Source organism: Hordeum vulgare, chromosome 4H, assembly GCF_904849725.1.
Source record: "Hordeum vulgare subsp. vulgare chromosome 4H, MorexV3_pseudomolecules_assembly, whole genome shotgun sequence".
NCBI lineage: Eukaryota > Viridiplantae > Streptophyta > Magnoliopsida > Poales > Poaceae > Hordeum > Hordeum vulgare.
In genome coordinates this window covers 5367869-5380152 of record NC_058521.1, presented here as the reverse complement: position 1 = coordinate 5380152, position 12284 = coordinate 5367869, and the positions used below count along the sequence as shown (strand labels likewise).

The following is a 12284-nucleotide window of genomic DNA, read 5'->3' as shown; positions in this document are numbered from 1 at the left end:
TCTTTCTCCTTGAGCCCGAAAAAAAATGTTGTTCAGCCATATTTCATACTCGAGTTTTTATATACTCCAGTATAAAATGAGATTTTGTCGTAAGTGTGATCTACATCAGAGTTTCATACGACGGAACTCTGATATGGACGAGAAATTCCACGCCGTAGTTTGGACAAAACACAAACAGACAGTTGCTATTCCGGGCCGGGCGTCCGTCCACCAAAACACAAACAAAGACGGGACCGAGGCGAGGTCCCACCCCAAAACAATTCGAAACCTCGCCTCCGCCGCCGAGCCGAGGGGAGCCGTCCAATTTCAAAACTGAAATCTTTCCACGCGCACCCGCAGAAGCGGCGAGGCGGCAGTGGTCCCTTTCAGCCAGCTCCCTCCTCTCCCTCCTACCCCATCCGAGATCTCGTCTCGTCTCGTCTCGTCGCGCGGCGGACGACGATGCCACCGGCGGAGGGCGCGGCGGGGCTGGGGACGTCGGAGTTCGCGCTGCCGGACGGCGTGCTGGCGGTGCTGCCGCGGGACCCCTACGAGCAGCTGGATCTGGCGCGCCGCATCACCGCGCTGGCCGTCGCCGGCCGGGTCACCGGGCTCGAGCGCGAGGCGGCGCGGCTCAGGGAGGGCGCCGCCGACAGGGACCGGGAGAACGCCGAGCTGCGGGACCGCGTCGCGCTGCTCGACCGCGCGCTCCAGGAGACCAACGCCAGGCTCCGCGCCGCGCTCGAGGACAATGTGAGCGCGTCTCGTTTCTCTTGTCTCTCCGCTCTCCTCTGCCTCCCGCTTCTGTTAATGGTTGCCTCACCAAGCTTCTGCTGCTTTGCCTTTGCGTGTGGTGGTGTGGGCGCAGATTCACCTCAGCAAGGAGCGGGACTCGCTGGCGCAGACCTCCAAGAAGCAGGCGCGCGACCTGCACAAGGTTTGCCGCCCCCTGCATCTTTTTTACTGCAGTAATTAGACCGTCTATTGATGTGCAACCAACTGAAATCTATGGTCATGTGATTGGTTTGTTGGTGGATGATGACTAGTAGCTCAATCACTGGGATTATGTGTCTGAAACTCGTTCGCCAATCTTGACTATTTGGTAATTGGTACACTAATTTTGGTAGTAGTACCAAGGGAAGAGTGGATTGTGAATTCGGCATGCTACAACTGAGAGTGAGGTTTGACAGCAAAATGAATCCTTCATATCACATACTCCCTCCGTCCGGAATTACTTGACGCAAAAATGGATAGAAATGGATGTATCTAGAACTAAAATACATCTAGATACATCCGTTTCTTCGACAAGTATTTTCGGACTGAGGGAGTATTTAATGCCATGTGCAGTGATAGCAGATCAAGTGCTAGTAGGAATGTAATCAACTGCATTTATTCTGGTGAAAGTAAAATACAATTAATGTAATCAGCGAAAATGTTAACTGGCATTGCTTCCTGGTTGCTTTAAGGCACTCTTTGTTAAGCTATTTATTCAACGACCAAGCCAGATGATTGCTTCCTGGTTCTATTGTTTCTTTTCTCTTCTCCATTCATTCGACAACATTCTGAACTACTTTCTCCATTATCAGCTGGAGTCGTTCAAGAGGCATCTGATGCAGTCACTCCGTGATGATAGTACATCGGTGTGTAACAATCCCATTATTATCTTGGTCCTTGCGGGTTATCTCCTGCTACTCTGCAGCAATGTTTGACAGACAGTTTTCCCTTGATTCTCTGCTGACTCTTTTCCAACAGCCGCAAGAAACGGTTGACATTACAACATGTGATCAGTCAGTATCATCCAAAACATCGTCCTGTGGAGGTTTATCCCCAAAAACCTTGTGTGTTCTATGTATCATTGGAAATACCTGACATGGATCCCTGACTGCCATTATCTTTTGAATATTGAAGATGGATCTATCAGCCACGCTGCAGCAAACTTGTTGAATGGGTCTGGGGATCTTGGAAGCACAACAAGAGAAGGTCTTCTTAGCTTCCTGTTGATTGTCTATTTCGATGTTCTCAAGCTATCTATGATTTAATCCTCTGCATTTTGGCTAATCTGTTTGGTACAGTGGCAAGGCCTCCAGTCCAAAAGTATGCCCTCTCCCCACACGTCAACCAACGCCTTACGCCAGAAGCCACACCAAATGTAATGTCCACCTCTGCATCTCCAAGAGGAATGTCTACCACAGCAACACCAAAGCTGATATCTGGAGCTACCTCGCCCTCAAGAATTCGAATTGAAGGACACATGTCAATGACACCATGGTATTCAAGCAAGCAGTCGTCTGCAGCTAACTCGCCTCCAAGGGGTCGTCCCAACCCAGGTCTCATTCATTCTGAACTTTGATGACATGTTGTGCCTTAAATGACTGTGCACAACAAGTTATGATTGACATAGTTTAACATGGTTGATGCTTGGGTTTTTAGGTCGCACTCCTCGTATTGATGGAAAAGAATTTTTCCGTCAGGCCAGGTCAGTTGCTCTCCCTACTCTTTACATCTGCAACAGCAGCTAAGATGGGTGTATCAAAATCCCTAAAGCACACTATTATTATTCCAGGAGCCGTCTATCATACGAACAGTTTGGAGCGTTCTTAGCAAACATCAAAGAGCTCAATGCTCATAAGCAGTCACGAGAGGTTGGTCGTCTGTGTCTTTATGCTGGTTAATGAATTGAGTTTATACCGTGCCACGAACCTTGATAAAATGACTTACCATGTTTACATCTGAACCAGGAAACACTCAAGAAGGCTGAAGAGATATTTGGCCCAGATAGCAAAGATCTATACCTCTCTTTCCAAGGCTTACTAAACCGCAGCTTGCCGTAGGGCGTAGGACTAATGAAGTGCTCCGCTTCTGGTAAGGCTTCCTACCAAACTAAACAGTTCCATGACATATGACCTATGCGCTGAGAGAGTTATGTGGTAACAAGGACCTTAATTTTGGTGGAGTTGCAGACAGTAGGAAGTTGTCGCGTTGGATAACTTATGTCATCTACTAGAGTGGTACTCAATGCTCAATCGGAATTTTGGACCGTTAGATCATGAAATGATTGGATGTCTGAACAAAGGGCTTACAAGTTGTAATCTGGTGAAATCTGGTTCTCAGCTTTGTTTTTCAGATCATTCGTTACTTCATTCACGAGCCAGCATTGTAACCAAAACAGAAAAAAAAAACTTGAAAGCTATTTCATGCCTTGTGACAACTTGGGCTGCATGCAATGGTCATCTGATATCCACTTATTTCCCTTGATAGAGATGTTGTTTCTCTTGCTCTGCTCTGCATGAACAAAATATAGCATCTTGAAATTGCAAAAAAATGCAATGCTGATCATCTGATAAGGAACAATTTGAGATAAGAGAACATGGGAACCTGCATTTCTGCATGTCGAACTGAGTAGAATTCAGAGGGTAGCAACAAGGTTCTTGCAATGGGTAGCATCACAAAGAAAAGCACACACATCAAATGTCTGTAGCCTGTAGGAGTTGTTTCTTCTTCTACCTTGTGAAGAAAAGCACAGCCAAAAATCCTAATCCGCGGATACGCTGGAGGTGTATTACGGGAGAGAAGAAGACCTCCACCTTCCTCCCGGTGTCACCATGGTCTACTTTTAAACACTAATAATGCTTCTATATATACCAAACCATCATCACCTGGTCATCATCACAGCACTAAATCAGCCTAAGTAATACTGTAATATAGTAGCAGCATTGTCTTGGAGCCTTCAGAAGGACCAGAACCTGGAGCACTCCAGCTCCAGCTCCATGACGCCGGGCCGGTTCACGGCGGCCATGTGATGGTGGTGGTCCGGCGTGGCCTTGGTCGGCGACGAGATGGAGGACGGCGAGCCGCTGGCGCTGCTCCCACCGCCGTTGCGGCGTGCTGCTCCGTAGGCGTTGGCCATCCTGAGCCTGACCATCTCGGCCTGCGCCAGGGCGAGCTGGGTCTGCAGCGACTCCACCTGCCGCTGCAGCGAGGTGATGGCGCCGACGCAGCCGTAGATGGGGTCCCGCACGCGCGCGTTCGCCTCGTACACCAGGCTGCTCACGGCGTCGCCCCGGTGCTCTGCCGGTATCTCCTGCAGGTTGCACGCGCACACACACACCATGATTGTTTGTTTCAGAGGAAGAAGAAGAGGAAAACACAAGTTGTTTCCTACATATTAATAATAATACTCAGTTCAAAAAAGCAAGCGCTAGGCGTTAATTGTGTGGTCTGCCACTGCCAACTTGCGCTTTTATGAACAAAGCGCATGCTTATGTGCAGTTATGCGTTAGGCGTTTTGCTAGAGCCTAGACGCACTTAAGTGCTCGCTGAGGCGTGTTTTTTTTTAACTATGATAATACTACACATGCAAGATTAGGACCCTGACAAGTGAAATGCTTGCAACATGTTTGGCGCAGCCGAAAGTTCCTGAATTGTTGTGCTGAGGTTGGAGGCATGTGCATTGCTGGTCTGAAGATGACCGATGCAGAGAGAGAGAGAGAGCTAGGCCGTATGCATAACTGATTTACTGATTGTTGGCATGGATCATCACATGGGAGGTGCAAGATTTCATTTGGGGATACTGCCCAAGTCTTTCGTGGATTTGATAATTAAGAACCTATTAACCTTAGTAGCTAGGTCTAGGTGTGTCTTTGGGACACCAATCAATCTAGTTTATATTGACCACACTGCAACTGCACTGCACATGTTGGATTGGTTGAGGGATGAGCAGTGAAAGTAGTAGGACATGATCCAATCGAAGTAAAGAGAGGTAGACGCATGATCTTGTTGTGATCACACGGCACATGCTAGCTGAGAATCCCTAACCTAATCTAATCTAGCTGAACAAAGAAAGCTGGTACGTACATGCCGCCATGAGAAACGAAACTTGCTAATTTCGTACGCACGGAAGCTTGCTATTTTTGGCATAATAATGCCGCTTGTTCGTTCGGTCGGTGGCTGCTGAACGAGAAGAAGAAGAAGAAGAAGAAAAAAAAAGACAGTCTCAAAGTGAAGGATCATCTGCAGAACCAGGAAGAGGGAATGTCTTGATATCGCAAGGAAGATAGACATGGATGGGGGCGGGCGCAGCGGGAAAGCTCCGACAGCACGACGACGACGACGACGACGACGGTAGCATGGAGCGAAAGCCGTCTTGTTGAGTTGAGATGAGGTGCAGAGGTATGTGCCATGGAGATGGAGCAGAGCGGTAGCAGCGGTGCAGAGGTATGTGCCATGGATTAGTACTGACCTGGAGGAGCTTGCTGATGTTGCTGGCGCCGAAGACCTTGTGCACGCTGGCGAACCTGTGCGGCTCCCCCGCCGGGAAGTATGGCGCGAACACGCACCCCGGCGAGCACCGCCGCCGCAGCAGCTTGCACGCCGCGCACGGCGACACCCCACCGCCCCCTCCCGCCGCCACCACCTCCTTCATCCCTTGCCGGTTGCCGCCGGCCACCCACGAGCCTTCTTCTTCCTCCCCGCGACCGCCGAATTCGGAAGGATGAGACGAGAGACGAGACGGGGAGTTTCAGTGGTGGCCGCGTGCGCACGTCGGTGCAATGCCGCCTGGCCCTCCCTGGGTTTATACCACTAGTATAGTATGGCTGGCAGGACGGGTTTGCGTCGCGTCGTGGAAGGGAAGGGAAGGGAAGGCTATCTTTTTGACAGGATCGAGGAGGAGGCACAGCACTGCACTGCACTGCACTGCAGAGGAAAAAGGTAGGGCAGGCAGACAGAGATGCATCCTCTCCTTGATTCTGTTCCTCCCCCCTCTTGTCTGCTCCGTCCCTTCCCTAATCGATCGATTGCGTTTCACCCCATCCCATCCCATCCCATCCCATCCATGGTGCACGCCATTGTTTCAGTGCCCACAGGCGCTGCTGTGGAGAGGAGCGTGCTAACCGATCCGCGCATGCTGATCGCCGCATCGATCCTGTCTGCTTGTCTCGGCGGCTGGCTGGCTGGCTGGATTATGCCGCGATCATCATCGACTCACCAATTCAATAACTATTACTACCTCGGTTCAAACCTAGTTTTAGGTTATCAATTCAACCAGCTAAATATATATTATATGCGATAAAAGTTACATGTTCAGAAACTACATCCCCACGTCAATCTAATGGTGTATTATTTTATTATTTATTACATATAATACATATTTAAGTAGTTAAATTAACATCCTACAACTACACGCATGTGCTATACACCGGAACGGAGGGAGTACTACTTAAGGCATGTACAATGGTTGATAAGATAATTTTATCTTTAATGTTGCATGTAATATAGAGATAACAAAAAAATAAGTCTACAATGGATCGTCTCTTAGTCTTATCTTTTATAATTAGTTATTCCTAAAAACATGGAGAGACATATTGTGTTAAGATATCACCTCTTGTCTTCTCTTAAATAAGAGAAGGTAAAGCCTTTTTTCGTGTTCTTTCTCCTCCGCCTCATCATTTATCCTATGTGGCACTCCTAAGATAGCATCATTGTACACGCCCTTACCGGCGGTAAGGGCAACCCCACCCCCAAATGACCCGACGGTGTTTGTTTGGATTGAAACAGACAGGTGAGATGGCTCAACGGACAACCCATGCGTAAAATCTGTTCGTGTTTGGCTTGGCCCATTTCAAGGTCGAAAACTGAGCTCGGACCCTCCTGCCGTGGTCCGATGCCCACCTCCCCAATTGGCAACTTCTGAGCCCGGATCGGGTGCCCATCCCCCCGTCCCGACGAGCGGTTGTGCCCGCCTCCAAAAGATCATGCGTTGCCGCATATGGATCCCGCGCAAGTTCCTCGCCGACCGTAGGTACGACGCCGCTCGCCAATTTGGGACGCATGGTTCCTGGACGAGCACGACATGCGTCGGTGAACCTTCTTTGTCGGCTGTGCTCGTAGCCCCCGCCCGTCGAGCCGCATGTGCGCGTACCTAGCCCACCCAGAGTGCGCAAGCGTAAACGCGTGCACGGCCAGAGGCCAACATCATCTTCCTCTCTGTCTCCGCCGCCACCACAAGCACCACCATCGGCCGCATGGGAGTTGTGGTCACCATCACCACCCCTTCCACCACAACCTAAAGCGCGTTGGGGTCACCAACCCACCTCTAGACGTTGCCTCCCTACATCGACCTTAGGATGGTGGCGCCTGACGGCGGTCACGGCATCGATGGCCAGATCGACCTTTTTGATGTTTTTTTAATTTAAACTTAAGTTCTTTGCGCGGTCGTGAATTTCACAGAATTTTTATTAAACCCGTTTTAAGTTATTTTGAAATCTCTTTTTTTCAATTTTGTTTTAAGTCCGAACCGGACATATGTTTGAGATGCAATGGCCCGTTGGACGTATCGACAGACGGACGGTCCAACATAGACAGATGAAATTCAAACAAAACAGGGGTTCGTTTAGAATCTGGCGTTGGAGTTGCTTAACACCGGAGACATGCATTCTGATACAAAGTCAACCATTTACCTGTGCACGGAATAATTCGTGGCTGGATGGTTAGAGGGACAGTGATATCTTCGGTCCATGAGGAATCAGGTCTTGATGCAGGATATGTATGGGTGTTTATAGAGACAAATGTATATACACATATATGTGAGTGCGCTTGTGTGTGGAATAGTTACCTTTGGCCTGTGGACTGTGGTGGAACAGCCCGTGCACTGCACATGCGACGCCGACGGGGTGGCGGTGTTGTCGGACGCATCGCTTTGATTGGGTTGGTTGGTCAAACAAAGATGTGTGATGTGCTGATGGACGGAAGCGATGCGTCAACAAAAAAAAAAAAAACAGACGTCTTTTTGTCTGTACCGATTCGCAGTGGACCGACCGACCGTGGTCATGCACTGCATTGCATTGCATTGCATGGCCACTTGATTAGCCGTGCGTTGTTGCTCCGCCCTTTGGGAGACACCACTAATGCCTAATCCAACCCAACATTCGCCCCGCCACCTTTACCCTCTTCTACACACACACACACACACACACACACACACGCATGGTACACATGCTACGTCCGCCTTGCTTGCTTGCTTCCAAAGGAAGGAAGCCACTGACTGGCAATCACGAGCTTCAACAATTAACAGTTTAACATCATCGTCCTCGTCCTCAACGAACGAACGAACGAACGTAGGTTTGTAATGTATGGTGAAGATGTAATGGTCCTCGTCCCATTTGAGCTGTCATTGACATGGCTGCGTAGCTTGCAACGGCTCCTAAGAGCCTCAACAATTAACAATTTAACATCATCATCGTCCTCCTCAACGAACGAAGATATGTCCATTTTGCATCATGTTTTCATACCGTTATATACAATGTTTTATGCATAATGATGCTCTTTGAAGAAATTCTAATGTCTTTTCTCTCATAATTTGCAATGTTCACATAAAGAGGAAGAATACCGGAAGGTGGAATTCTGGACCCGAAAAAGCATGTCGGAGTTACCTATTCCGCACAACTTCAAATGAGCTGAAATTTTACGGGATTTTTTTTATGGAATATATTAAAAATACTGGAGCAAATAACTACCGGAGGAGGCCCACCAGGTGGTTTGACACTCTTACTTATCAAAAGGACTACGATTGATCTCTTATATTTGTGGGTCATCAGGTAGCTGGGCTCCTCACTGGGCTCCTCCTCCTCCTCATTATCCATATGCGTGACCATCTCCTTGACGTTCGTGTCAGGTGCTTGGTAGTTGGGCTCGTGTGAGGGCTCTGGTTTCTATTTCTCATCCATATGCGCGAGCATCTCATCAACATCCAAGGTGTCCTTCATATACTGCATAAGACGGCGTGTGGCATCCGTCGTTGATTCTGACCCGACATCCCCACGTCCTCCTCCTTCCGTACCTCCTCTTTCTCCTCCGCCTACAGGTCCTTCTGATGCAGTGGATCCGAATGTAGCCCCATGATGATTTGGGCTTCGCGCCTTGCCATGATCTGCTCAAAGAGATGCAGTCGACAATCCGAATACGTTGCCCCACGGCGTGTGGCAATGGCTACTAGCGAAAAGTGGCAGGCGAAGAGCAAAAAGTGACAACAGTGATGGACGGGGCGGGAGGGGCGACAACATCGTATTTGCTTCTTTGCATGTGTGTACATCATATACCTTATCTACATCCATATGCTCATTACAAATTACCTTGCTATCAAACTACTCATTATCTACAATTTCAGCGCTTGCAGAAATTACCTTGCTGAAAACCACTTGTCATTTTCTTCTACTCCTCGTTGGTTTGACACTCTTACTTATCGAAAGGACTACGATTGATCTCCTATATTTGTGGGTAATCAGTTAGTTGGGCTCCTCACTGGGCTCCTCCTCCTCCTGATTATCCATATGCGTGAGCATCTCGTTGACGTTCGTGTCAGGTGCTTGGTAGTTGGGCTCGTCACTGGGCTCCTCCTCCTCCTGATTATCCATATGCGTGAGCATCTCGTTGACGTTCGTGTCAGGTGCTTGGTAGTTGGGCTCGTCTGAGGGCTCTGGTTTCTATTTCTCATCCATATGTGCGAGCATCTCATCGACATCGGGAGCGTCCTCCACGTACTGCATAAGACGACGCTTGGCCTCCGCCTCTGATTCTGAACCGACGTCCCCCACGTCCTCCTCCTTCCGTACCTCCTCCTTCTCCTCCGCCTCCGGTCCTTCGGATGTAGTGGATCCGAATGTAGCCCCACGATGATTTGGGCTTCGCGCCTTGCCATGATCTGCTCAAAGAGATGCAGTCGACAATCCGAATACGTTGCCCCACGGCGTGTGGCAATGGCTACTAGCGAAAAGTGGCACGCGAAGAGCAAAAAGTGGCGACAGCGATGGACGGGGCGGGAGGGACGACAACATCGTATTTGCTGCTTTGCATGTGTGTACATCATATACCATGCTCTAGATTTATACAAAGTACGGAAAATAAAAGCTACATGCTACTCTAACTATGCTTCATCGTCGTCGGAGATGTCCACGACGTCCATGTCGGGTGTCTGGTAGTTGGGCTCGTCGGAGGGCTCTGGCTCCTCCTCCTCATTCACTTATGCGAGCATGTTGTCGACGTTTGTGTCGGGTGTCTGGTAGTTGGGCTCGTCGGAAGGCTCCGACTCCTCCTCCCATCCTTTTACGCGAGCATCTCGTCGATGTCTGTGTCGCGTGTGTGGTAGCTGGGCTACGATTCATCCTCCTCATCCATATGCACGAGCACCTTGTTGACGTCCGTGTGAGGTGCCTGGTAGTTGGGCTCGTCTGAAGGCCCTAGCTCCTCCTTATCCATATGCAGCATCTCGTCGACAACTGGGGCGTCCTCTGCCTACTGCATACGACGGCGCTTTGCCTCCGTCGCTGATTTCGATCGAAGGGAATCGCTCCACCTACAATTCCATATGGACGCATCTGGACGTGGTTGTTTGAAGGATTGGATTTGGCAAGTCCGGATGTAGAAGAAGAAGAGGAGGAGCAAGTTGGGGACGGATTGGATTTGACAAGTCCGGATGTAGAAGAAGAAGAGGAGGAGCAAGTTGGGGACGGATTGGATTTGGCAAGTCCGGATGTAGAAGAAGAAGAGGAGGAGGAGGACAAGAGTGCAGGATATGGCAGTAGGAGAATAAAAGCAAGGGACGGATCGTATCCGCGGCAGGCGCCGGAGCCCCACACGTCGCCGTGTCTGTCGGAGGCGTGCAGGTGCATGAAGCTGGGCGGGAGCAGTCGGTCAAAGGGAGCCGTGCGCGAGCCACAGTAGGGCGCGGCGCGGCGGACGGAGCGGCCACACGACGAGACGACGACCCCCGTAGCCCCGGCCCCGGACGATCCACGCCATCTTCTCCAACGCGCACCGCACCGTGCAGCGTACACGAACCGGACGCCGATTGTCAAGGGTTCATAGTACCACCACTGATCAGAAACAAGGACGGCCTGCTTTGGCGCATTGAGACTTTTCAGATTAGATTAGATTAGGGAATGGTGATTAAGGCTGGTGGTGGATTGTCATGTACCCGGCCAAGCCGAGCTAGTATATAGATCTGCCTCTTTGGGGATTGGCAACTACTGTTTGGAACTTGGGGCTTGAATGCTTTTACACAAACTTTTCTTCTCCACATTGCTACCACCCACTTCTCTACTCTTTTCTTTTTTTCCTTCTATAAATAAGGTGAAAGAAGCCTCTTGTCCAAAGCGAAAAGGCCTCGAGACGAGCATTTTTTCACCGGCCGCTCATGATGAGTGGCTAGAGGTAGAGCTTACATGAACCCCACGGTGCTGACCAAATTATGGGGGCCAATCATCACGCCGGGGGGCATCCGGATTACAGTACTATTATGGAAGTGGGAAAAGGAAGACACGGCTTGCACCGCTGCTTTTTTCGGCTAGCAAGAGCATGGTTCTCATATCATCTATAGTAAACACATACATCCATTCATACAACAAGGTTGGCTATAAAATTGACTATAAAATTATTATTTTATTATTATCTCTCTGTCTCTTTTTAACATTTATTGTATCTGCCTAGAAAAACTCATATAGCTGGGCTTTAGCATAAGAGGTCACTTTCTTTATTTTTGCATGTGTCTTTCTTTCACATAAGCCAAATTGCCATGTAAGCATTATTGTGCTTGCTCTAAGAGCATGGTTAATAGTATAACCAGCAGCTGGCTACTCCCTCCGTTCCTAAATATAAGTCTTTTAAGATATTTCATTAGAAGTCTACATACGAAGCAAAATTAATGAATTTACACTCTAAAGTATATATATATACATTCGTATGTAGTCCACTAATGAAACCTCTTTAAAGACTTATATTTAGGAACGGGGAAAGTATAAGCCATTGTCATGTCATATATAGTCCATCTTATAGCTAACATGTACAATAGTTGGTTAAAAGAGTATATTACTTTCTTATTATAAGAACCACCTTTCACTCTCATAAAGTGTCTAAAAGCATGTGCTAGAGCTGACTCTTAACTAAGAAGCCGCTTACCTTTTCTCTCTTCTTTTTTCTCCAACTAAGTAAAAAATATACTAGTTTATTTTTATAGCCCATTGATTCAATTCTACTGTATTTGCTCAAAGTACAGTATGTTAGTAGGCTCACTAGTTGATGAAATTTTTGCTCCTAGCTTGCTAGTAGGTGTGGAGTTGCTGGCCGCCATGTAGGAGACATGAGCATTGATGGGCTACACGCTTTGCACTGCTTGACAACAGGATTAGTGCATCATCTTTCGGTTGGAGCCCGGGGAAAACCAATCATGGATGCCTCACATGCTGTCTCGTGGTTTCAGGGGCGGTCTCAGGTCTTCCAAGAATGACTGGTGCGTTCTGGAATGCTATAGTACA

General features: G+C 48.7%; 2 protein-coding genes across 3 annotated transcripts; one reads left to right on the top strand and one right to left on the bottom strand.

Annotated features, from left to right (window-relative positions):
* Positions 1-285: 285 nt before the first annotated feature.
* Positions 286-3223, top strand: LOC123446949 (uncharacterized protein At4g15545). The gene is made up of 10 exons (XM_045123494.1): positions 286-732; positions 848-916; positions 1566-1619; positions 1732-1798; positions 1888-1959; positions 2052-2306; positions 2410-2455; positions 2543-2621; positions 2718-2841; positions 2940-3223. Exons 1-9 carry the CDS (start codon positions 442-444, stop codon positions 2808-2810), a joined length of 1026 nt encoding a protein of 341 aa, XP_044979429.1. The 5' UTR covers positions 286-441; the 3' UTR covers positions 2811-2841; positions 2940-3223.
* Positions 3096-5654, bottom strand: LOC123446950 (LOB domain-containing protein 4-like). 2 transcript variants are annotated; one of them, XM_045123495.1, is made up of 3 exons: positions 5219-5654; positions 3355-4060; positions 3096-3261 (listed from the first exon to the last, which is right to left on the bottom strand). In XM_045123495.1, exons 1-2 carry the CDS (start codon positions 5399-5401, stop codon positions 3707-3709), a joined length of 537 nt encoding a protein of 178 aa, XP_044979430.1. In that variant the 5' UTR covers positions 5402-5654; the 3' UTR covers positions 3096-3261; positions 3355-3706. The 2 variants fall into 2 exon arrangements, with proteins under 2 accessions (XP_044979430.1, XP_044979431.1); XM_045123496.1 differs by having other exon boundaries at positions 3096-3256.
* Between the last annotated feature and the right edge of the window lie 6630 nt (positions 5655-12284).